This window comes from Nannobrachium achirus (genome assembly GCF_963921795.1).
Source record: "Nannobrachium achirus genome assembly, chromosome: 16".
NCBI classification, from domain to species: Eukaryota; Metazoa; Chordata; class Actinopteri; order Myctophiformes; family Myctophidae; genus Nannobrachium; species Nannobrachium achirus.
In genome coordinates, this window is record NC_137823.1 from 34,986,359 (window position 1) to 35,009,047 (window position 22,689).

Here is a 22,689-nt window from a genome sequence, read left to right on the forward strand (position 1 = left end):
CCCTAGACATGAAAAATCACAGAGGTGCTCGTCCGCCATAGTGCCAGGAATGGCGCAATGGCCAAATCAAATATGGCTGCCATCGGCTATGATGAAAATCCAACTTTTCTGTTTCTGGGTGTATATGCACATGTAATACCTCTATTTGGACTAATTGTGGTGTGGGGAATTCATTTCTGATATTGTTTTGACCATTTTGGGCGATTTGGACCTCAAAAGGTCATGGTCAAGGTCATTTTGCTATTCCGAAGACCGTGGGCCATAACTTGGCCATTGTTAGGAGTAAAAACAGGTGCAGTAGGTCTAAATCAACTAATGCTGACATGTATAATTCATTTCTGACATTGTTTTGACCATTAAGGATCATCTTGTCTTTGAAATATCAATGTCAATGCCATTTTCTAAAAACGATTTTGTTCATTACTTGCACTTTTATAGTATTTTTTGTAAGTTTGTTACTATTTTATAGTAAGTTTGTTTTGTTTATAACAAAAGACATACTAGTGGGAAATACAACAAGTAAACATCCACATTTAACTTTAAAGGGGGGTTTTAAATGGGTGTTTAAATGAGCAAATAAGACTATTTACGAATAAAAGTGACAAATAAAATCACACAACAAAAGCACACACAAAATTAAATAACAATTTCCAAAGTGCACCATATTGGGATTGTGTGCATCCAAGTTAGTATGATGTGTTTTTACAGGATGTATTCAGCAAGGCAGCCATATCCTCGAGAGTCGAAGTGTTCCTTGCATCCGTCCATGTTCCATTGGTTCTAGTCTTTCCTCAGGTTCCTTGGCTGTTGCAAGCAGGTGGCAAGACATGCACTAGAAAGGTGCCTTGTTGGTCTCAGGCAGCAGTTGTACTTCTCTGCTACCAATGCTGTCTTGTTCTGTCAAGGTCTTTGCCTCTCCAAAGTTTGTTAGATATTGTATTCGGTCAGAAGCCATAGCTGCATGCTTAGTCCCCACCTGGCCCATGCAGTCATCTCCAGTTTCCAAGGCATACTGTCCCCTGATCACTGTCTTGGCTAGTGGTGCTCCAAGATGAGAGACTGCTTGATGCTGTAGAAGCATGTGCCGCTGCACACCTAGTGCCATACTGCTACCAGATCTACTTAATCCCCAGTGCTTGGAAGTATCACTACGACAACTCTCTGGGGTCCACTCATAATCCTGGCGACCCATTATTCCCTCCATTAGGTTAGGGTTATGGGTAGGTTTAGTTATAATAGGGCCAGTTGACTCCACATGTACCAGCAGCTTGGTGACAGCCTCCTCAATCTAGTTCAATCTTTGGGATCTCTTCACCTCCAGCCCCTTTTGCAGGGAGCCACTCATCATCATCAGAGATAACAGAGTCGATAGACGCACCCATCCCTCATCAACTTTACACATTCTGGGTGTCTGAGGTGAACAAACAGCTCTCCAGCTGTGTGTTCGGAATATGGTGGCCATTCAAGCTTGTGGCGATGTAGGTAGAACGGCTGCCTTGGAATCTGAAGGTTCCAGGGTCGATTTATGTCTCCTCCTGCTTATTTGTCGAAGTGTGCTTAAGCAAGACACTGAACCCCTAACTGCTCCCGATGAGCACCTTGCATGGTTTCTTGGTGTGAATGTATGTGTGAATGTGTGTGTTAATGGGTGAATGTGAAATACATTGTACAGCGCTTTGGAGAAGAGCACTATATACTGTAAATGCAGTCCATTTACCATTATCAGCTCTGTTGTCTCTGTTGATGATGGAGAAGAGATCCCAGACATCTTGAATAGGATTAAGGAGGCTGACACCTGGTGCATGTACAGCCTCCATTATAACTAAGCCTATCCCTAACCTTCACTAACCTAATGGTCAGAATAATGGGATGTCGGAACTATGAGCGGACCCCAGAGAGTTGTTGTCTCCTTCACATTACTGCTATACTACACCCCATATTTCCAAGCACTGGGGATGAAGGAGATCTGGCAGCAGTATGGCACTGGTGAGACTCACTTGCACTGCATCAAGCAGTCTCATCTTGGAGCACCACTAGCCAAGACAGTGATCAAGGCACATATGCCTTGGAGACAGGAGATGACTGCATGGGCCAGGTGAGGATTAAACATGTAGTTATGGCTTCTGACCGAGTACAATGTCTAACAAACTTTGGAGAGGCAAAGACCTTGACAGAACAAGACACAGTATTGGTAGCAGAGAAGTACAACTGCTGAGACCAACAAGGCACCTTTCTAGCGCATTTCTTGCCACCTGCTTGAACAGCCAAGGAACCTGAGGAAAGACTAGAACCAATGGAACATGGAACAGGGCATGACATAAAGGCTTGTCCTGTTGTCCGGGACAAGTGCCCATACTATGGAGTGGAGGGAGCAAGGGGGGTCATTAGCCGTCCTTTTGTTATTATTTCAATGTATGAAATTTTTATCCGGACAAGTGACTTTTGTCTCCGGACAAGTGAATGGGAAATATACTTGTCCAAAGGACAACTGCCTCAAAAAGTCAATGTCAAGCTCTGATGGATGGAAGGAGCACTTTGACTTTAGTACACTCCTGCCATGTCTGAAGCAAGACACTCGACACTGATGGAGTTCTGTGCATCATATTTTGCCATGGAACAATGCCAAATCAATCCTGTAAAAACACCTCATACTAACTTGCATGCACACAATCCCAATATGGTGCACTTTGAGGGAAATTGTTATTTAATTGTGTGTGTGATTTTGTTGTGTAATTTTATTTGTCACTTTTATTCGTAAATAGTCTTATTTGCTCATTTAAACACCCATTTTAAACCCCAATTTAAAGTTAAATGTGGATGCTTACTTGTTGTATTTCTCACTAGTATGTCTTTTGTTATAAACAAAACAAACTTACTATAAAATAGTAACAAACTTACACAAAATACTATAAAAGTGCAAGTAATGAACAAAATCGTTTTTGAAAAATGGCATTGACATTGATATTTCAAAGACAAGATGATCCTTAATGGTCAAAACAATGTCAGAAATGAATTATACATGTCAGCATTAGTTGATTTAGACCTACTGCACCTGTTTTTACTCCTAACAATGGCCAAGTTATGGCCCACGGTCTTCGGAATAGCAAAATGACCTTGACCATGACCTTTTGAGGTCCAAATCGCCCAAAATGGTCAAAACAATATCAGAAATGAATTCCCCACACCACAATTAGTCCACATAGAGGTATTACATGTGCATATACACCCAGAAACAGAAAAGTTGGATTTTCATCATAGCCGATGGCAGCCATATTTGATTTGGCCATTGCGCCATTCCTGGCACTATGGCGGACGAGCACCTCTGTGATTTTTAATGTCTAGGGACCCACTGACTCAGTTCAGGTGAGAAACTCCCCTAACACCAAATTGCGAACAGGACTTTAAGCCAGATACTGGACTAACACCACATATTTTTTTACCATACCATTCATCTACCTGGCGTTGAGTACCAAAATTCAATTTTTGCCACGGACATAAACAATTAGTGGACTAGCTCTGAATGGCCATAAACATGTCTTTAACTCTGAGTGTTCAAATGGAACCAAATGGGCCCGAGATAAGGGGGTCCTTGCCAATAAAACAGTTGAGAACCTCTCCTATATAACTAATATAAGTGTCAAACAGATACAGATTCTTAAGAAACCCTGCCTGGACTGGAGACTTGACATTCAGTAGCGCTCATTCCTTCTGTAGTAGCAGCATTCTGGTAGAGTCACCAATGTTGACGTAACACCGCCTCTACTGGCGAACCCTGCTGGCTGACGGCAGAGAGAGCAGCAGAGCAGAGCGACAACAAGAGAAAGACAGAGAAATGGCGGCGCCCCGACGCTACTGAGCCCACTAGAAGGAAAGGAAAGCGGTGTTTTGGAAGAAGCGGTTTTAGAGAGACTGAATAAAAGGGAAATAAAAAGGAATAAAACATGGTGAACACAAGAAAGAGGTCGCGACCGACCACCAGTCCCTTCATCTCTTCGAGGACCCGTTCCTCTGCGAGAATAAACCATGAGCCAAACTCTGAGGAACATCATGTAAGATAAGAAAGAAGCAGCTTTGTTTAGACATAAGTCGCTAGACAAAAATATTGTCGCTGTGTTTGAGTCCAGTTAAACAAATTACGCCATTTAAATAATATTTGAGGTATTTATTGTCTGGCAGCTGGCACGTTTGCGCGACGAATTATAAATGAGCCGGTGGTGGTGGCTCCCTTTTCTTTGACACCGGGGCTACAGCTAGCTGGCTGTGGCCTTCAGGTGTTTCACAGTGAAATATCAACAACAAACACCGTTTTCCTATCCATGACACCGACCGAATCTGATAGACGGGCGACAGCTGCGTTGAATGCATGGTCACAAGCTTGGGTTTTGCATTAAAATGCGCTTTTGCAGACGGGTAGCCCACCCGTCAACTCGTGGCTACTAGCTGCAAGTTGAGCTTCCTTTGTGTGTGTTTGGGTAATTTTTGCCCCGCCTTGGTGTCTTATTGTCTATAAAAGAATGACTGCTCCACAGCGGAGGACACTCCAGGACACGGCGCGTGTCAGTTAGCTGCAGGAATCACATTAAAAATGTGAATGTTGTTAGTTTTTTGCGGATGTGTGGTAAAAGGCAACGTTAAGCCAGCATTTAGGATGTTGGAGCTAGCTGACCAGCTAGGTTGTTGTGGGGGAAGGGAGTCCAGGTTCACACAGTTGGCTGACCCAAGTCCTTTATTTAGCGATAGGAGGTTGAACTCGGTGAACTAAGCCAGTTTTTCATGTAAAGGACCCCCAAATTGACACTTATTTGCCCGCGGACCCCCATTTGTAAATATATGCCAGGGACCCTCATAAGAGAGGATTTCTTATGGCTCTAGCCATGGCTGCCAACATTGGACTGTCATAATCCAGGAGATTGATGTGGAACTCCCCAAACGGGGGTCTGGGGGTCACTCCCCCATAAACCTTTCAACAGAGTAGATGTATTTGAGCAGATGTACTTTCCTATGTTCTGTTGAATTTGGCATGTTTGATACTTTTATGCTTTATTAGCTTTGGAACATGATGGGTACAATTTCAGCCATTATTTAAAACACAAAAGATGACAATGTAAGTCCCAGTCCCGTCTTTAAAATACAGTCATTACTTAAGTGAATATCTATGAATTTTCATGCACTGCCCAGTGCCCACACCCTCCCAAGCGGGGGGTCTTGGGGCCCTCCCCCAGAAACTTTGTAACATAGTAGATGTCATTTCCTGTGTTCTGGTCAATTTTGGGAGTTTGATACCAAAACCAGGAGAAATCCATGAGAAATGACAATCCAGGAGTCCAGCAGGAGATGGATCCAGGAGGGTTGGCACTTGGCAGCCCTGTGATTTCCATACATATTAATTTCAAGGACCCCCAGTTTGACATGCATTAGTCTGTGCTGACATTTCTATCTCTGGAATTTGTACACTCTCAGAGTTGCATACAAATAAGGGTCCATTTGGTTCCTAACTATCATTTAGCTGGGGACCCCCTGGAACTCCCTCAAGGACCCCACTCTGAGAACCAATGCTTTAGCGTTAGGAGGATGAACTCTGTGAACTGCACATTGTTAATGCCCCCCGTACCTGGTCTTATTTGAAAGTTACGCAAGTAGGCTACAAAAGCAAACGTTCTTTAGATGTTGCAGTGCTGTATGTTGTGATCCTCTGACCCTGGCTCAGTGACAGTCTTTTGTCTGCACACTCAGGGTCTGAAAATGTAAACAAATGTTGAACTTGCAGTCAGAGGGCAGGAAGTGGCGTTTTCTGTGAGACACAACAAGGCCTGACATTTTATTGCCCTATTAAGATTATTTATTTTAATCGACTGTCGATGTCTTTAGCTTTAATGGGCTGTTTGGCAAAGATTTGTGTAATGAGGTTTGAACTGGGGTTGAGGTGCTTCAGAACCTTTGAGTCTTGCCATGGCTTGCGTCCAATTGAGTGGAATGGAAGCCAGGCTTGCTGATTACCAAATAAAATATAGCCTTTGTATATGGTACATTTATAATTTTGTAGTATTAATATTATTAATATATATGATTTTTACCATAGGATTTTAAAGGTTCATACATCAAGCTCTCTATAACATATTTTATAATGTTTTCTTTTATGTTATTGACTTTGTTATTGCCACTGTCGCATCTCTAAAACAGAAAATAAATTAGATGGATACATGAATTAAAGGACGAAGATGTGTCTTACAAATTCACCTGTCTGCGCGTCTATTAATGTGTAATGCAGCTGAAGTTCTTTTTTGTCTTTTGTTGTTGCATGGAAACGGGCTAACCCCTCCCCAGACTTTGCAGACAGGTGTCAGTGTGACAGCAGTGTTGAGATGCTGTCATGTCAGTGGGGAAGTTAAAGCGTATAGAGTGTGAAGGACATGTAGCATCAAGGGCACGTTGTTCACTGTTATGATACATCAAGTGGTCTTGACTTATCGCTTCCTCTGTTCCTGCCTCCTTACTTGGAGTTGTCAAAAAACACTTGCTTTTTCTCAACCTTGAAGTCTCTTCATGTTTGGCTTGATGTCCCCATTCACATTTATGGTGTAGGTTGAATACTGACAAACCTGCCCTTTTATACTCTTAGAAATGTAATATATACTGTATATATCCACCTGTTTCCGCGGGAGTTTACTGGAGATTATTTGGAACTGTTTGGACCACACTTCTGGTTTAACAGCAGACATACAAGCTCACGTCGTGTCGCAGATGCAAACGTTGTGAGCTTGTAGATCACACTCGGCTGCGGCGCCGGAAGCTCGGTACAGCGTCTGCGCAATGCACTATGGGGCGTTGGAAACTCGTGGATATATTTTTTTTTTGAAAGGCTATTTTGTAACTAGTCTGGCCTAGTGTAAGCTGGTATAGTGCTCTCATTGATTCGGACAAAATTATGTTGGACATATCTCGGCCCTTACGCTCTGAGCCCTGCATGTTACACATTATAATGTCCCCCAAAATCCAAGTCATCGCACTCACTTCAAAGCATGTTCTTTCATTGATGTTGGTAATAGTAAAGATTTGCCAAGAATAGGCCATCTTAAATACCGTATTTTGAACAGTGAAGGCTATGTTAAAGCCTGCCGTTTTATCTGTGGCACTTCATCTGAAGGGAGTTGTCAAAGGCGTGTTGCATAAGAAAGTCACGCTTTTAGTGACCGTTCATATCCATCATGTAGGGTCAAGTGAGGTTGTTGCAAGGCAGAAGAATAGATGGCCTGGTTGCCAGTGGTTACAGCACTGGACCAGATACACACTGTCATCTTGGAAGTACTGTATCTGTATATAGACTATGTTCAGTACTCAATGTTCTGTACACAGATAACCTTTTCTAGCTGATTGATCACTAAATAAATACCTCCAGGTTTGTGGAAATATCTGTCATTTTAATTTCTCACTCTTCCCTAACCAAGCACAAGACCCCCATGACATTTGATGAGAAAGGCCTGATTCATGCAATTATTTGATCCACATACAAGCCTGCAAGCAATAGTACAGTACATGATGGCTAGATTGGCTACCTTACAGGAATCACTAAGGGAAATAAAGTACCTTGTGCACACAGCTGTTAGCTTGAACTTATATTAGGTGATCATTGACCCCATACTCACTGTACAATGTCACACCAGGCATCCTAGTGTTAGACACATACACATTTCCACATTGCTGCAAAAATATTTGTAAGTCTTGGGCCGTTCAGTCTAATAGGGTTAAAAAAAGTTGAGGCACTCTTTTGTAGGCTATGACTGAGTTCTGTCAGTGTCAGAAATTGTGGGCCATCACTGCAGTGTAGCTGGTCAAGCAAAGGCAGTTGTCAGTATGACAATTAAATGGTATGTCATTGATAAGCAAATACAAATACAGTGCAATATGACATGAATAACCTGAAGGTACGCATTTTAGAAATGCCCAGAGGGCCCCAGACCACCCAAAAAAAGGACTGCATTCAAATGTCATCATGATGGCTTTTGATAGAAGGGACATCACACAACCCCAACAATGACCAAAAATGAAGAACTGAAAAGTCATAAAAAAGAAATCCTTAAATAATTTGAATTTTGCTTGAAAATCATTTTGGCATGTCTTTGGTCAGTGGTGAAAAAATCAAACCTCGGTTCGAAGTGGAGCGGTGTGTGTGTGTGTGTGTGTGTGTGTGTGTGTGTGTGTGTGTGTGTGTGTGTGTGTGGTGTGTGTGGTGTGTGTGGTGTGTGTGTGTGTGTGTGTGTGTGTGTGTGTGTGTGTGTGTGTGTGTGTGTGTGTTTGTGCCTGCACAACAGCGCCCCTCCTTTAACTTGTGTGGCCACTCAAGGTATTGCCAGGCTACAGACTTACCCAGCCACATAGCCAGCCAGCCAGCCACAGACATACCTGTCTATTGGGAGCGCTTTCACCGCTCCAAAAAATGTATTTAACCCTGATTGTCCACTGTGAAATAACTGTCATAAACGACTGCAGTCCTGTGGTGCTCCAATTTCGTGTTAAAGTTTGAGAATTTAATGCTTCATCAGGTTGGAATAATAATTCAACTTCAAGTTTCAAATGAAAAGTGACATCCGTATTAGCTCGCTAGTGCTTATTGCAAAAGGCTAATGCTGAGCAGGGATTTGCTGATGTCGGCAATCTCTGCCGGACACATTGAGTGACATAAAATACAGGAATATTTGCCTTCCTGTAAGTTATGTCGGTACTGGGGAGTTTCAGACTGTTACTTCCAACCAGAGCATTTAACAAAGTCGGCTTTCTTGCATAAAATGCTGTTATTTCTTGTTTCAAAAACCCACAATGAATGTTGCCATATTGTTCTTAGACGTGTGCAACACATGGATCCAGCCTGGAATCATTGCAGCCATATGGTTGGCGTGCTATCCACTCACCAATGCCAATTGTGTGTCAAGAATCATATTTTTGATTTAATATATTATGCTGAAGCGTCGGATTCAAACCCAGGTCCTCATGCTCACGAGGAGTATGGTCTGAGCCACCAGGTGCCCCTGAAGAATCATGAAGAATCATTTCGAAAACCAAAGCAATGATCATGCTTTATCTGATTGTAATCTCAATGGGTTCCCAGATAGTCCGTCTGCATTGTTAAAAAATTTAATAAAAATAAAGAAAATTATACGGCATGCAACCGGCAACAGACTTGCTAAAATTAGTAATGTCAAGTCTGTACACTTAACTTTAATGGATTCTGGGGATTCGAACCCCGCTCCCCAGAGCAAGTGCTGAGATGTTTACCACTGAGCCAAAAGAGCATACCTGTTTGCTCATATTGAATTTGTATCCAGTGGTAGCGGCCAGACTGGACCTATCACAGGATCTACAACAGGGGTGCCCACACTTGTTTGACTGGAGAACTACTTTAAAAATGACCAGCTCAACAATATCTGCCCACTCAAAAACATATTATCTCATTGCTGAAAATACCTTGAAAATGTATCTGAGGGGGCTTTGGAAAAGCGGTGCTGGCGTTACATATAAAGGGGAGCAACACTGGACGCCTGCGGCTGCGCAGCATCGCGGTATCGACGCACGTGAAGTGCCGCGCGGTAACCCCAACTGGATGCGGCGTGCTGCCACACAGCACATCCATTTCCCCCGGTGGGGAGAACCATGGGAGAACATGTTCACCGCGCGGCAACGCTGGAAAAATAGAACAGCGGCGTATCGGCGCGGCAGACCCACGGCTGCGCGCGGCAGACGCCGCCGGTGTGGGTTAGTTCATTGAAAATAATGGGGCTGTATGTTTTGTGTTCCCCTTAAGACAGACACGTGGAATGGGTAATAGTGGGGGAACATTTTGAATTGGTAGGGTTATTTTTTTCAATATAACTTTGTAATGCTACAAAGTGAGCTGATTGATGTCTATCAATCAAGTCATTCAAGTGGCAGATGCCAAAAAGTGTTTTTAAATATTTGGATTATTTATTTAGGGGCATGTCCTCATGTGGTCTACTTGCACAGCCTTTGTGATGTACTGGTAGATCACAATCTGACCTTTTGGCACCCCTGATCTACAAGCTCTAAATGTGATTTTCGGTGCGACAACAGCATGCAACTAAAGGCTTTACTTGTTCGCTCAAACCCTTCCTTTTAAAGTTCTACTCATCTGACTCTCTTGCTCTTCTGACTGTGGTGTCCCTCTGTTCTACAGAAAGAACCTAGCAGTGATGTGAGCAGCTCCAGCAGTCCACGGTTAACCCCCGCCAGCAAGAGGACCCGCAGAAAGATTGCCTCCACCCCCAGCTCTAGTGACACATCCCCCTCCCCTCAGACCAAGGCCCAGAGGGTCAGCTGGGACATTCCCACCTACCGTACCAGGTAAGACGGTGCAGCATTCACCTACCTTGTGTTTTTCTGCAGTGCAAACTGCTCCTACATTTCACTTTGTGTGTATTAGTACGGATCTCCATGTATGCATAGCCAAAATGTATTAGTATCTCCATGTATGGAGATCCGTGCTGCTCATACACATAAAGTAACTGACGTCACGGACAGAATGGCCCATACAGTATAAGGAGATATGCATGTGTGTCGTGTTTGCACCGCTCACTTCGCACCGCTGCGATTTTTATTTTTCCAGATGGTTTGCTCCAGTGTGCTACATCAAATGATGACATACATCACCACACACACACAGCACACACTGTGCGATGTCTGCCATCCCTTTCGTCATCCCAGATGAAATTTCCACATTATAGCATAAACATGGCATTGAGTGCCTTGGATCGCTCAGTGTGACAGGGTCAAGAGCGGCCATATGTGATCCCATCCGTGCCATCATAGCCTGTGATGGAATTCTGGCAACGCCGGAAATGTTGGGTCATGTTCGTGCTCTGGTGCTCCAATTTTAAATGAAAGACTCACTAATATATAATAGGGATGGGCATTTCAAGCAAAAGACAATTCAATATTGTATAGTTTCACAAACATTAGTATTTTATTGCTGTTCCAACGACGCACAAGACTGTGATTTTATATCTGCTGCTATTTTTAACCTTGCACCTTATGTTTATATATGAATTGAATTAATTGACATTGCTCTTATTATATCAGGGATATTTGTTTATTTCTCTATTCTTTACCCCTTTCTTGAAACGGCCAATGTTTGTATGACAAAAACTGTCACCCACTCTTTTAAACCTCTTATGTGGCAATAACGTTTAACCTGAATCTGATCTCGGCTAAAGCTAGCTATAATCATTCAGATAATCATTTTGAACATGTCTAGAATTAAGATTCTGAACATACCAGAGTGATGGCAATCTGACAGGGTTCAGCATGATGACTAGTGCAGTCTGTTTCTACAAGTCCTGCTGTGGAACAGAATTCCTCTTGTTTAATGCCACTTTTAGGTGCATTACCACCACCTTTTGGTGTTACCAGGTGCTGGTGGAAAAAAGAATGTCCTTCTTTTTTTTAAGAGAACAGTTGCATAATCTATCTGATTAATTGAATGCATATTTGATCTCTATGTACAGACTGTTAATAAAGAAATAGAGATATTATCAGCTCCCTTTGGCGGTTAATCCAGTCCTTGATTAGATACATACAATACATGCATGTAAGTGATTCCCACCACAACTTGGGAGTGCTCGTTTTTGCACACTGCATCTGTGCAAGGTTTTACATCAAATGCATTGACGTTTTGAATCATTTGACAACAAAGCAGGTGTGCCAACAGCATGGCTCGTGAGGCTCACCGAGCGAACTGTCAGGTCAGCCAGTGCCCACATAGCCTCGCGTAGCCAGGCTTACTCATCCTCGAAGAGAAAAGCCTGGTTACAACCATAGGCTGATACAGCATAGAATGGTGCCGCCGGGAGAATTTCACCGGATGTTATTGTTTTTTCACAGTGTGGTGTATTCCCCGCTGGCGAAAAAAAAAATGTTCTACTTCTCCCGACCCTTTGGTTTGCGCAAATATCCAAAAAAAAAAACAAAAGACAAAGTTATAGATATTAAGAGTGAGTTAAGAGCTACAGTCTATTTTGGTTTGTTTCGCTGGCGGATGTAAACAGACCTGCACTGCGTGACGTAACTTCCTTTAACCGCAGCACTTCCGCTACTTCAGTTATGCAGCCCACAACGCATATTGTGGCCAGGGTGGTGCCCACATGACTTATATTGGTTTCGTCTTGGGAAGACAAAATATCACATTCCAAATGTGGGTGGGTCACTGTCACCCGAAAATCACAATCTACTTTGTCCGGTGGTGGACTCAGGATTGCCCTGCAATACTTGTTTTTGGGCTTTTCTTCATGCCTTTATTGGATAGGACCTTAGACTGACAGGAAATGGGGGGAGAGCTGGGGAGTGACTTGCGGCAAAAGTCGTCCGGATCGGGAATCGAACCGCCGCCGCCAGGCATCCATGCCTATGTGGCAATGCCTAAGTGGTATGCGCCTCGACCAGTAGGCCAGCGGGCACCCGTCCTGCAATACTTTACTACTGTATTAGAGATGTGTGAATGGGCTTTTTTGTCACCCGTAATCCACGTGTACACGTTCGTTATCCATCCGCCATCCAACCACATTAATTAAAACATCCTATTATTTATAGATCTGCATGGGATTCTTTGTGGATACGTACGTCACTCACCACACGATCACTGATGTAGTGACTAGTGTTGGTAAATTAATAATAGAATCACAAATATTCCTCAAATATGGGAATAAAATTGGAATATAAATATATATATATATATGTTTTATTATTTGACCCAAGTTATTTTTCTTATCTCTCTTGCTGTCTATTCTCTCTTCTCATGGAAACCACAAATGGTGGAGCGCACACGTAAAATGTGAAAATAAAGATGATTCTGATTCTGATAATGCATTAGATCCATGTCTCTATCAAGATGACATGTGACTCGCACTGCGTGTTCTCACTTGATATACTGTTTACATCATGTCTGTCTGTTTTCTCTACAGGCTGTCCTCTCGCACAATGCAAAATGGCCACGGTAATGACACTTTCTCTTTTACATTTTACATGTACTGTATTCATTCAGATGGTGTCTGAGCTGTGCTCGTCTGTGCTATCTGGTCAAGCAGACATGCCTTCAAAATAATCCTTGATAATAAAATAGAATATGGTGTGCTTAGAACAGCATTTGGGCCAGATTTCTTCAGCCCTGTTCTGAGATCTGATCTGAAATTCTGTTGATGCTGCAGCCCACATGAGTCACCGGGATGAAACGTCGGGAAGAAGCGATCACTCTCACATGAATGGGCACGTGGAACCCCGGAGGAAGGGCTGCCGAGTGAGGAAGAGCCAGTTTGAACACCTCAACCAGAGCCTGCTGTTTGACCAGCTGGTCAACAGGTAGGTTGAAACTAGGGCTGCACAACACAGGGAAATGGGGGATAAAAGCCATGTTATAAATATTTGAATTATAAGCAATATGGAGATTCAACTTCAATGAGTAACCATGGCAAACTGTCAACTGCCCGTATGTCTTGAGCGCAATTGAGAGCCTTCGTTACACCCCTAAAAACCAGTACTTGGGATTTGTTGATGTAAATGTTCACATAGAGTGTAATAATTGGATTGTGGAGATAAGCGACCAACGGTCGCTTATCTCCCGATTAGGGAGTCTTACTGGTAGGTATATATAATGTTATATATGTTGTACTTCTAATAAATATCATGCCTGTTGCTAAGGTATGGCAACATGACTGGTGTCGCACATGCAAGACACAAGTCATGTTGCCATACCTTAGCTTTGTCTGAACTGACAGCAATGGAGAGGAGAGGAGAGGAGGTGTGAAGAGAGTGGAACACACGCACACACACACACACGCACACACACACACACACACGCACACGCACGCACACACACACACGCACACACACAGAGTGTAGTGTATCTAACTTCAGATGGTTGTAATGCGTTCCCAGCAGAACCTTTCAGTTAAAAGCTTTTCTCACTTCAGTGTGTTTGTTTCCCCTCAGAGGAGCCGCGCTGGGGGCCCCCCCAACGGGGCCCCCACAACACACAACCATACATCTGTCCTTTGAGGGGGGGGGCTAATGGGGGCTATTTTCGATATCCCCGTCTGACCAGGGGGAGGCAGTATAGAGACCAGGATTACTGCATGTTTTTTTTTTGACACGGGGAGAACATGCAAACTCCACACAGAAAGGCCCTAAATGGAGATCTTTGTATTTCTGTACCACTGTATGCCCATAAATGGAGCTCTCTGTATCTATGTCTGTCGGTACCATTCATGCCCATATATGGAGATCTCTATCTGTGAAGTGCGTAGTCTGCGTACCCCTTATGCCCATAAATGGAGCTCTCTGTATCTAAGTGTCTGTCGGTACTATGCCCATATATGGTGATCTCTGTATCTGTGTCTATATGTGTATCTTTATACTCATATATGGAGATCTCTGTATATGTGTCTATTTGGGTACCCTTGATGCCCATATGAAGATCTCTTTACATATGTGTCTGTCCCATTTATGCCCATATATGGAAGTATATCTGTGTCTAAGTGTGTATCCTTTATGCCCATATATAGAGATCTAAGGATCTATATGACTTTGTGTGCCATGTATGCCCATATATGGAGATTTCATCTCATAGATTTCCATTAGAAATCAGTTTGTTGATTTTGGGTTGCTATGGCTACGGCCGATCAGTGTACGTGGGGACCGGTGTGACATCACAGGACTCCTTATTTGGGCATGGCTGACGCGGAACTCTGTGTGTGGGCGTGGCTTGTCGGCATAGTGACATCACAGTGACGATGCACAGAGCCTGGTATAAAAGTAGAGCCCACACTGAGAGAACACCATTCACCAGCTCGTACCGACACACCATCGCCCCCTAGTGGACTGTTCACCACCTGCTAGAGGAATCCTTGAGCTTTCACAACATCTTCACCGCTTAACGTTGGATTTGTAGCGAACATCGAACACATTCACCAGAAGAGTCACAATAGTGATCTTCTATCCTCACCCTCGTAGAAATGGCCTCTGCCAGCAGTCTGCTGTCTGAAGATTACGTCCTGTGTTCTATCTGTATGGAGGTGTTCACTGATCCAGTCTCCACTTCATGTGGACACAACTACTGCAAAGCCTGCATCACACATTACTGGGACACCAGTGATGTGTGTAAGTGTCCTCTATGTAACAGAACCTTCGATAGGAGACCAGAAGTATCTGTCAATACTTTGTTTTCCGAGATGGTTCAACAGTTCAGGAGTCACAAGTTGAAAGAAGAATTCGAAGCAAAGACAGAGGCTGAGGTTCAGCAGATGATCCAGGAGAGACAAGAGAAGATTCACCAGATTTCACACTCAGCAGAGCTCAGCAGGAAAGATGCAGACAGAGAGAGAGCAGACAGTGTGCAGGTCTTCACTGCTCTGATCAGCTGTATTGAGAGAAGCCAGGCTGAGCTCATTGATGTGATTGAAGAGAAGCAGAAAACAACAGAGAAACTGGCTGAAGGCTTCATTAAAGAACTGCAAGAGGAAATCACTCAGTTGGAGAAGAGAAGCTCTGAGCTGAAACAGATCTCACACTCTGAAGACCAACCCGTTCAGAAATTCCCATCCAATAACACTGGATGGAGACCCACCAAGGACTGGACAAAGGTCAATGTCCATCAGTCTCCACATGTGGGGACAGGTAGGACAGCTATGGCTCAGCTGGAGAAGACACTCAGTCAAGAGATGGAGAAGGAGCTGTGTGATGCTGAGCTGAGGAGGATCCAGCAATATGAGGTGGATGTGACTCTGGATCCTGATACAGCACATCCCAAACTCATCCTGTCTAAGGATCGAAAACAAGTGAGTTGTGGAAACGCAAGGAAGAATCTCCCTGACAACACAGAGAGATTCTCTAGATATGTCAATGTCTTAGGAAAACAAAGCTTCTCCTCAGGAAGGTTTTACTATGAGGTTCAGGTTACAGGGAAGACTATGTGGACTTGGGTTAGAGGCAATGACATGAGACAGACCATGAAAGTCTCTGAACTACGCCATCTCTGGTGACTAATAAAAAAAGAAAAAAAAAAAGAAAAATGTAATGCTATCTGGCACTAAAAAGAGAATGTACAGATCCTTCTCGAAAAATTAGAATATTGTTTAAAAGTACATTTTCTTGAAACTTTCATGGTTCTTGAAACTTTCATATATTCTAGATACATTGCACATTCAGTGAATTATTCCAAATCTTTTTTTGTTAAAATTTTGAATTTTTATGGCATACAGCTCATGAATATCAAGTCCATATTTCAAAATATTACAATATTACAGGAGACCACTCAAAACAAGGATTTGTAGTAGAGAAATGTCGGTCCCATCCTCTTTTACAGTACACTTTAAGACATAATAAGACATAATAAGACAGAATAAAGCCATAATAAGAAATAATGTGTTGGTAATTAGAGCTAATATATTTTATTAGACAGAAACAAAGACAGAATAGCCATAGCAACCATGTTTTTTTTACCTTAGCAACCAACTGTTTACCATAGCAACCATGTTTTTTACCATGTTATCTCAGCTATAAGCCAACCCTGGCGATAAGGTCTGAGTCGAAGAAATGCTTTTATCTCAGCTATAAGCCAACCCTGGCGATAAGGTCTGAGTCGAAGAAATGCTTCTTTCCTGGCAAGAATTGCCCCTTTATACTGTAGGGCTCGTTTGTGTATTGTATGACATCACGCCACATCATCGGCTGAGGACTGTGTGATGTCATCATATCTCCATATATGGAGACATAAGTTCCTCATGCCCAAATATGGGCTGGTGAGGTCAGACTTAGTGTGATGCGTAGGTTATCTCCATATATGGAGATTCAACTTCAATGAGTAACCATGGCAAACTGTCAACTGCCCGTATGTCTTGAGCGCAATTGAGAGCCTTCGTTACACCCCTAAAAACCAGTACTTGGGATTTGTTGATGTAAATGTTCACATAGAGTGTAATAATTGGATTGTGGAGATAAGCGACCAACGGTCGCTTATCTCCCGATTAGGGAGTCTTACTGGTATATATATATATATTTTCTTTACGTGAGACAAGTTTTTAACCCAAGTTCACAGTGAAAATATAACATTCAAAGAATGGAAAATAGAAGTATTTATTCATCCTACCCCGTTTCATCAATGCAAAGCTATTGCAGTCCATATCCTACCTGGACTGTCAGTCAGCTATTGTAAATGATTTACAAAATAAATTTCCGGGCCAGATCTTATCTCTGGTTGGCCAGTTCTAGCCCACGGGCCGCCTGTTGCCTACCTCTGCCCTATGTTGTCGCAACAACTGTGCAACATTTGCACGTATAATTATTTTGTTACAAAACCATTTCTGTTTACTGTAAGAACGATTCTTTCCCAAAAGCACATATTTATTTCAGTACCTGACCTCCTTTTTTGCACTTGCCTTTGTACTCCCTCTGACTGTTCAGAGTTGCCACTAAAGATTGGGATTCTCTGATCCTCCATCACTGATGCATAGCTTTCCAGCATGAGTGTGCCAGTCTTACACAGTGTTTGGAATAGGAAAGGAGAAATGCAGTACAGCATGCATGTTCAAATCACACAAATCATCAATTTTGTTGGTCTTAGCAGCCACAATGCTAGCCCTCTATAGGAAACAATTTGATTTGATTTTGTCCACTAACAAAGAAAAACTGAAAGACTAAGGCCACATTTAGACAACAACGGTCTCTAGAGAAAGTGGCAAAATGTCGTTGTGTTCTCTCATTTAATCCAGCGTTTTCATTTAATCCAGTGTTCAGATGGAGACGCAACAATGACACCATATAGTGTACATGCAATGTCGCTAGGTGGCGGTGACGCACTATCTGGTAGAGTGTGACATGTCCGCTCTCCTTCCTTCCTTTGTTTACATAATCAACATGGCAGCGTACAGGCTCGACTGCTGGCGGCTTTGCAGCGTCAGCCATGCCATCACACATGAACAGAAGGCATATCTGACGTTTCATTTTGGCGTTTTCTCGTGGAAACGGCGTCGTCTGAACGCCGCCTAAGTAGAGCAAAACACATGAGCGTAACTTCAACTGAAATTTAAACTTCCCTGACAGTAGAATAAAATTACAGCGCTCTTGATTTATTTTGGCGGACATAGATTGCCTTAGAGTTGGACACAACAAATGAGAGGAGAAAAACCAGGCACTCGCCCTCCAGATTTATTTGTTCCCCAAAGTATTTAAATTTGGCTTCTAATCCCCGGCCCATCCTGTCCCCTTTCTCTCTAATAAAAGGGTGTCAAACTCATTTTAGATTTTGTGCACAAACTTGCTTCCACAGCTTTTGGTGCAGTAGGTTTTTTAAACTGCTCTCGTGTCTCAGTCTCTGCTTTAACTACAAAGTGTTTCCCTTCACAAACATTGTTTCTTATTACAGGTTATATAGTATCTCTTCGCCGAGAACGTCAGATTTACAAGCTTAGAACATGTTGCAATGAGATGCATTGTGAGCTTGTAGATTATGTTTTCGGCAAATGATCCACCAAGAATAGGGATGCTAGGGTTCAAGTTGAAGGCTACAAGATGATGAGAGATTTACAAGTGATGAAGGAGTCCAAGGTATTGATATGAGTCCACTCCCACACTCTCAAATTTATATTTCAAAGCTGAGTTGCACTGAACTTCAGTTGGTTTCATTTGGAGTTCCTCCGGCACTTCTGATGCTGTGCAAAAGAGTGTGAATTCTTTCTTGAACTGAGTGTACCTATCTATGTTATTAGAAGTCAAATACTAATTATTCCCATGAGCGACATGCACAGACTGTAAAGAGGGAAATTAGCAGGGTTGCTTCGGGATAGCTGCATGTCCCAGTCCCACAGGCATAATTTAATTTAAAAGGCCTGGATGCTGTTGTAATATGCCGTAACAAGTTTATTGTGGCCTTGCATGTTAACATTAAGCACATTTCAGTGTTCTGTTTTAATCTTTACAATGAAAATATTCTCGCATTAACCTTGTTCAGATGTAGGTGTGTTGGACCATGACAAATGAAACAATCATGAACAGAAATCCATGAACAAAACCGCACACTGCTCTTTCTCAGCAGCTTCAGTTTCATTCAAGCATTGACATGATGTTTCCTTCCCTCTGAGTCTGGACCTTCATCCAGAGTGTTCCGTTATATCCATAAAAAATCACTAACAGTCCAATTTCCGCATGTGAATGAAAAAACTAAACGAAAACAAACATTTGAGCACAGCTCCTCAACCAGCAGACGTCAATGTGGTATGCTATGCAACAGTATGTTCAATTTGGCTCTCTGACAAAAGAGTGTTAAATTTCTGATTTGTTGAGTCCCTTGGCTCTAATAGGGTGCAGGGTGCAGGGTGCTTATGCACAGCGGGTGGTTAACTGCAGTCTATAGTTTTCTAAGTACACACAACAAGCTGTTGGCACAGCCGGCGGCACAGATATGCAATAAGGGAGAGAGCGGCAAAAGAGGCTGCCGTATTACACAGATATAAATTATAAATAAATCAATCATGTGTACGAGGAAAGGAAGGTGATTATGCCCTTGGCTTGTCCCATTTGTGTGACTGGGTCTTGTGTGTTTTGTGTTACGTTGTGTGTAGCACGGCAGAGGCAGTCCTCCAGGAGATGGACAACATCAGCAGCATCAGACAGAACCGTGAGGTGGAAAGGCTTCGGATGTGGACTGGAGACACGGAGGAGGTCAGTGCGGTCTGCAACTACGATAGGCTGCACTAGGGCATTCACGAATAGTGATTTTTAGTATTTGAATTATTCGACCTCAAACAAAGTATTCGAATAGTCGAATATTCGACAGGACTGGCCAAACTGTCAAATATTAAGTAAGCAAGAGGCAAACATTGTGAAAATAGCCGATCTACATGCTCACAACGCCTCGCAACACGAGGCGTTGTGAGCATGTGGATCGGCTATTTTCACAATTTATTATTTATATCTGCGGAACCGAGTCACATTAAATGTAATACCTACAATTCCAAGTGCTTGTCAGGGTGGGGGGTCCCCAGTTCAAATATGGTTCTTTTGGGGGTCACGGCCTAAAAATGTTTGAGAACCCCTGGTATAGAGCATTAACAAATTCATCCACCAGGGGCATTGACAACTCATTCTTATGAGACTTCCTATCTAGCCAAGCTTTATAAACCATGAAGAAATATATATATATATATTTTTTTTTAAAGCGAATATTCGACTTCGGTGAACAATGTCGAATAGTGACTTTGATATTTGAATATTCGAATATTTGGTGAATGCCCTAGGCTGCACCTTCCCAGACCAGGCGTTACCTCCAGTTTCCTGTTACAGAATACGAAAACCTTGTGTCCCTGGAAGCTGGAGTTTGGCCTCAGAATGATAAATGGGGAAGGTGTGAACAATGAGTGTGACCCGAAAGCCGCTCTCCCTTTTTTTCCAGGAAAACATGGACATGTATTCCCGGGTGAAACGAAGGAAGTCCTTGCGGCGGAACACGTTCACCATGCCGCCGCACCACAAAGCCATGAGCAAGCCGGAGCAGGAGCCAGAGGAAGAAGAGGGTACGGAAGGTAAATCACCTTCTGTTTGTGCTGCTTACGAAATGTGTTATTTTAACTCTCAAATACCTGGAACGCGCCCGAGTCGCGTTAGATTTTAACCACTTTAACCATTATTTTATGCTTTAACTTTAGAAAAATAGCAGATATACAAGCTCACAGCGCGGCACCGAGTGCCGCGCTGCGAGCTTGTAGATCTGCTATTTTTGAAAAATCGTGAAAATGTGTGCAAGTCTTTGAATATCTTTGACCCGATCTATGACCCGACTTCTAAATCCTTCCCCTAAATCATGTTGTTCTCAAACCTTTTCATGTCAAGGACCCTCAAAATTACAGGTATTTGGCCACGGACCCCAATCTCAAAATATGTTGTTCCAGGGACCACCCAGAAGCAAATATTTGAGTTACAAATGTTCGCTTTTAAATAGATATATTCAAAGACTTGCAAAGAAAAATCATGATTTTTCAAAAATAGCAAGTTTGGCTATGTTGCATTATGTCTTTTGTTTCCTTTTGTAAATCACTTTATAACTTTTTTGAGGGCTTTACAAATAATTTTTATTTTATGAAATAGAATGTAGGAGCTGAGGGATAGAAGAGTTCAAATAATCCATGTTTAATCATATTTACCCAAACTAATTTCTTTATTTGAGATTAATCAAAATAACTTCCTGTAAACTGGCGTTTAACTTTATTTTGAAGAGCTCTTAACCAGGATGGTCCAATTCCTGCCTCATCTGAAAGCTGTGTCTGTCATGTCTGTTGTTCAGAATCCCACGGTGAGGAGGAGGAGGAGGAAGAGGAGGAGGAGGATGATGAAGATGAAGGAGATGAAGCGGAAGAAGCAGGAGAGGAGAATGACCGTCCGTACAACCTGAGGCAACGCAAGACCGTGCAGAGATATGAGGCGCCCCCTATTGGTACAATCCCGCTTAACAGCATCCACTCTTTGACTTGCTTGGTTTGGTTGTGACTTGTGCTTGAGTTTATTCTTTATGCTCTCCCTCTGTGTTTGCCCTCTCAGAGCCTGTAAACAGAAAACAGAGCAATCCATCTCTGTTTGACACCCACAGATCCCCGGCAAGGAGAAGCCATATAAGGTCAGTGGAAGGACTTTTGTGAAAATGAGTTGCCATACATTAGATAGTAAACAAAGTTTTGTATCCTACCATGCACTCTGAAATGCTGATTTTACAACATCTACCAGGGCTTCAGACTGCAACCAAAGCTCACATTTGCGACCTTTTTTTTTGGTAGTGTGAGTTCGAATTTAACGTGCGAGTGCAAGGGATTTCAGGTTCACATTCTCCAAAGTTGAGGACAATTTACAATTTAGTAGACACTCTTAATCCAGAGCAATTTAGAATAAGCAAGGACAGCACAGGGTAATACATCAATAGATCAACATTAATACATAAAATGCATAGAAATAGTAAACCAAAACAGCTTTAAGTAGACTAAGAACCTATTCAAAAAACATCAATAATCTGTACATCGAAGCTACAGTATACACACTATAGCTTCGATCTACATAACATTAAACAAGCATCAATCATCAATTTGTAGTCTGCAAAGTTGGAGAATACCTATTGGCGAAAAAAGAGAAAAGCTTCTGGGAACCCAGATTAGAGAATGGCTTACTCACACCAAGCCTACTGCCCAACCAGCAGTCTCACGTTCACTTTATAAGTGACAGACAATAAGCAGAACATGTCAAAAGCAAAAAGTACATCTATATTTTTACTGCAACAGACTATGATTGCAGCAGATGCTTTTTTTTCTGCCAATTCATTTCCTACCTAGATGGCGACTGCCACCAATTAAAGCCTGCCCTAAAATTGGGCGTATAATGTGCATTGTGTATCGTGCCATCGATGGTAGCCAGGCACCTTCACTTCATCCAGTATTTTTAATTGGCGCCGGGATGTGTTGAGAAGGGAGAGCATTTCACTCGCATTTCATTTCATTTGCCCTGTGAAAACTGGAAGAATTATTTGCACGGTATGCTTAGAAAGAGAGAGAGAGAAAGAAATAAAGATGTATTGAAGCAGAGAGTGTGTGTGAGGATGGGAGAGAGAGAGAGAGAGACTGCAGGCACTTCAAGGATGCAATTATTTTATGGAAAGCA

The 22,689-nt window shown here is 42.6% G+C and overlaps 1 protein-coding gene across 1 annotated transcript in view; it reads left to right on the forward strand.

The window, feature by feature from the left end:
• Positions 1-3,941: 3,941 nt before the first annotated feature.
• atad2b (ATPase family AAA domain containing 2B) overlaps positions 3,942-22,689 on the forward strand; it is a gene marked incomplete at its 5' end in the record, with an annotated part of 135,538 nt that continues 116,790 nt past the window's right edge. Inside the window, 8 exons of the mRNA XM_080744574.1 lie at positions 3,942-4,049; positions 10,187-10,353; positions 12,966-12,997; positions 13,209-13,359; positions 19,614-19,713; positions 20,444-20,573; positions 21,332-21,481; positions 21,586-21,661. Coding sequence (XP_080600700.1) covers positions 3,942-4,049; positions 10,187-10,353; positions 12,966-12,997; positions 13,209-13,359; positions 19,614-19,713; positions 20,444-20,573; positions 21,332-21,481; positions 21,586-21,661 — 914 coding nt within the window. The remainder of the gene's footprint in view (positions 4,050-10,186; positions 10,354-12,965; positions 12,998-13,208; positions 13,360-19,613; positions 19,714-20,443; positions 20,574-21,331; positions 21,482-21,585; positions 21,662-22,689) is intronic.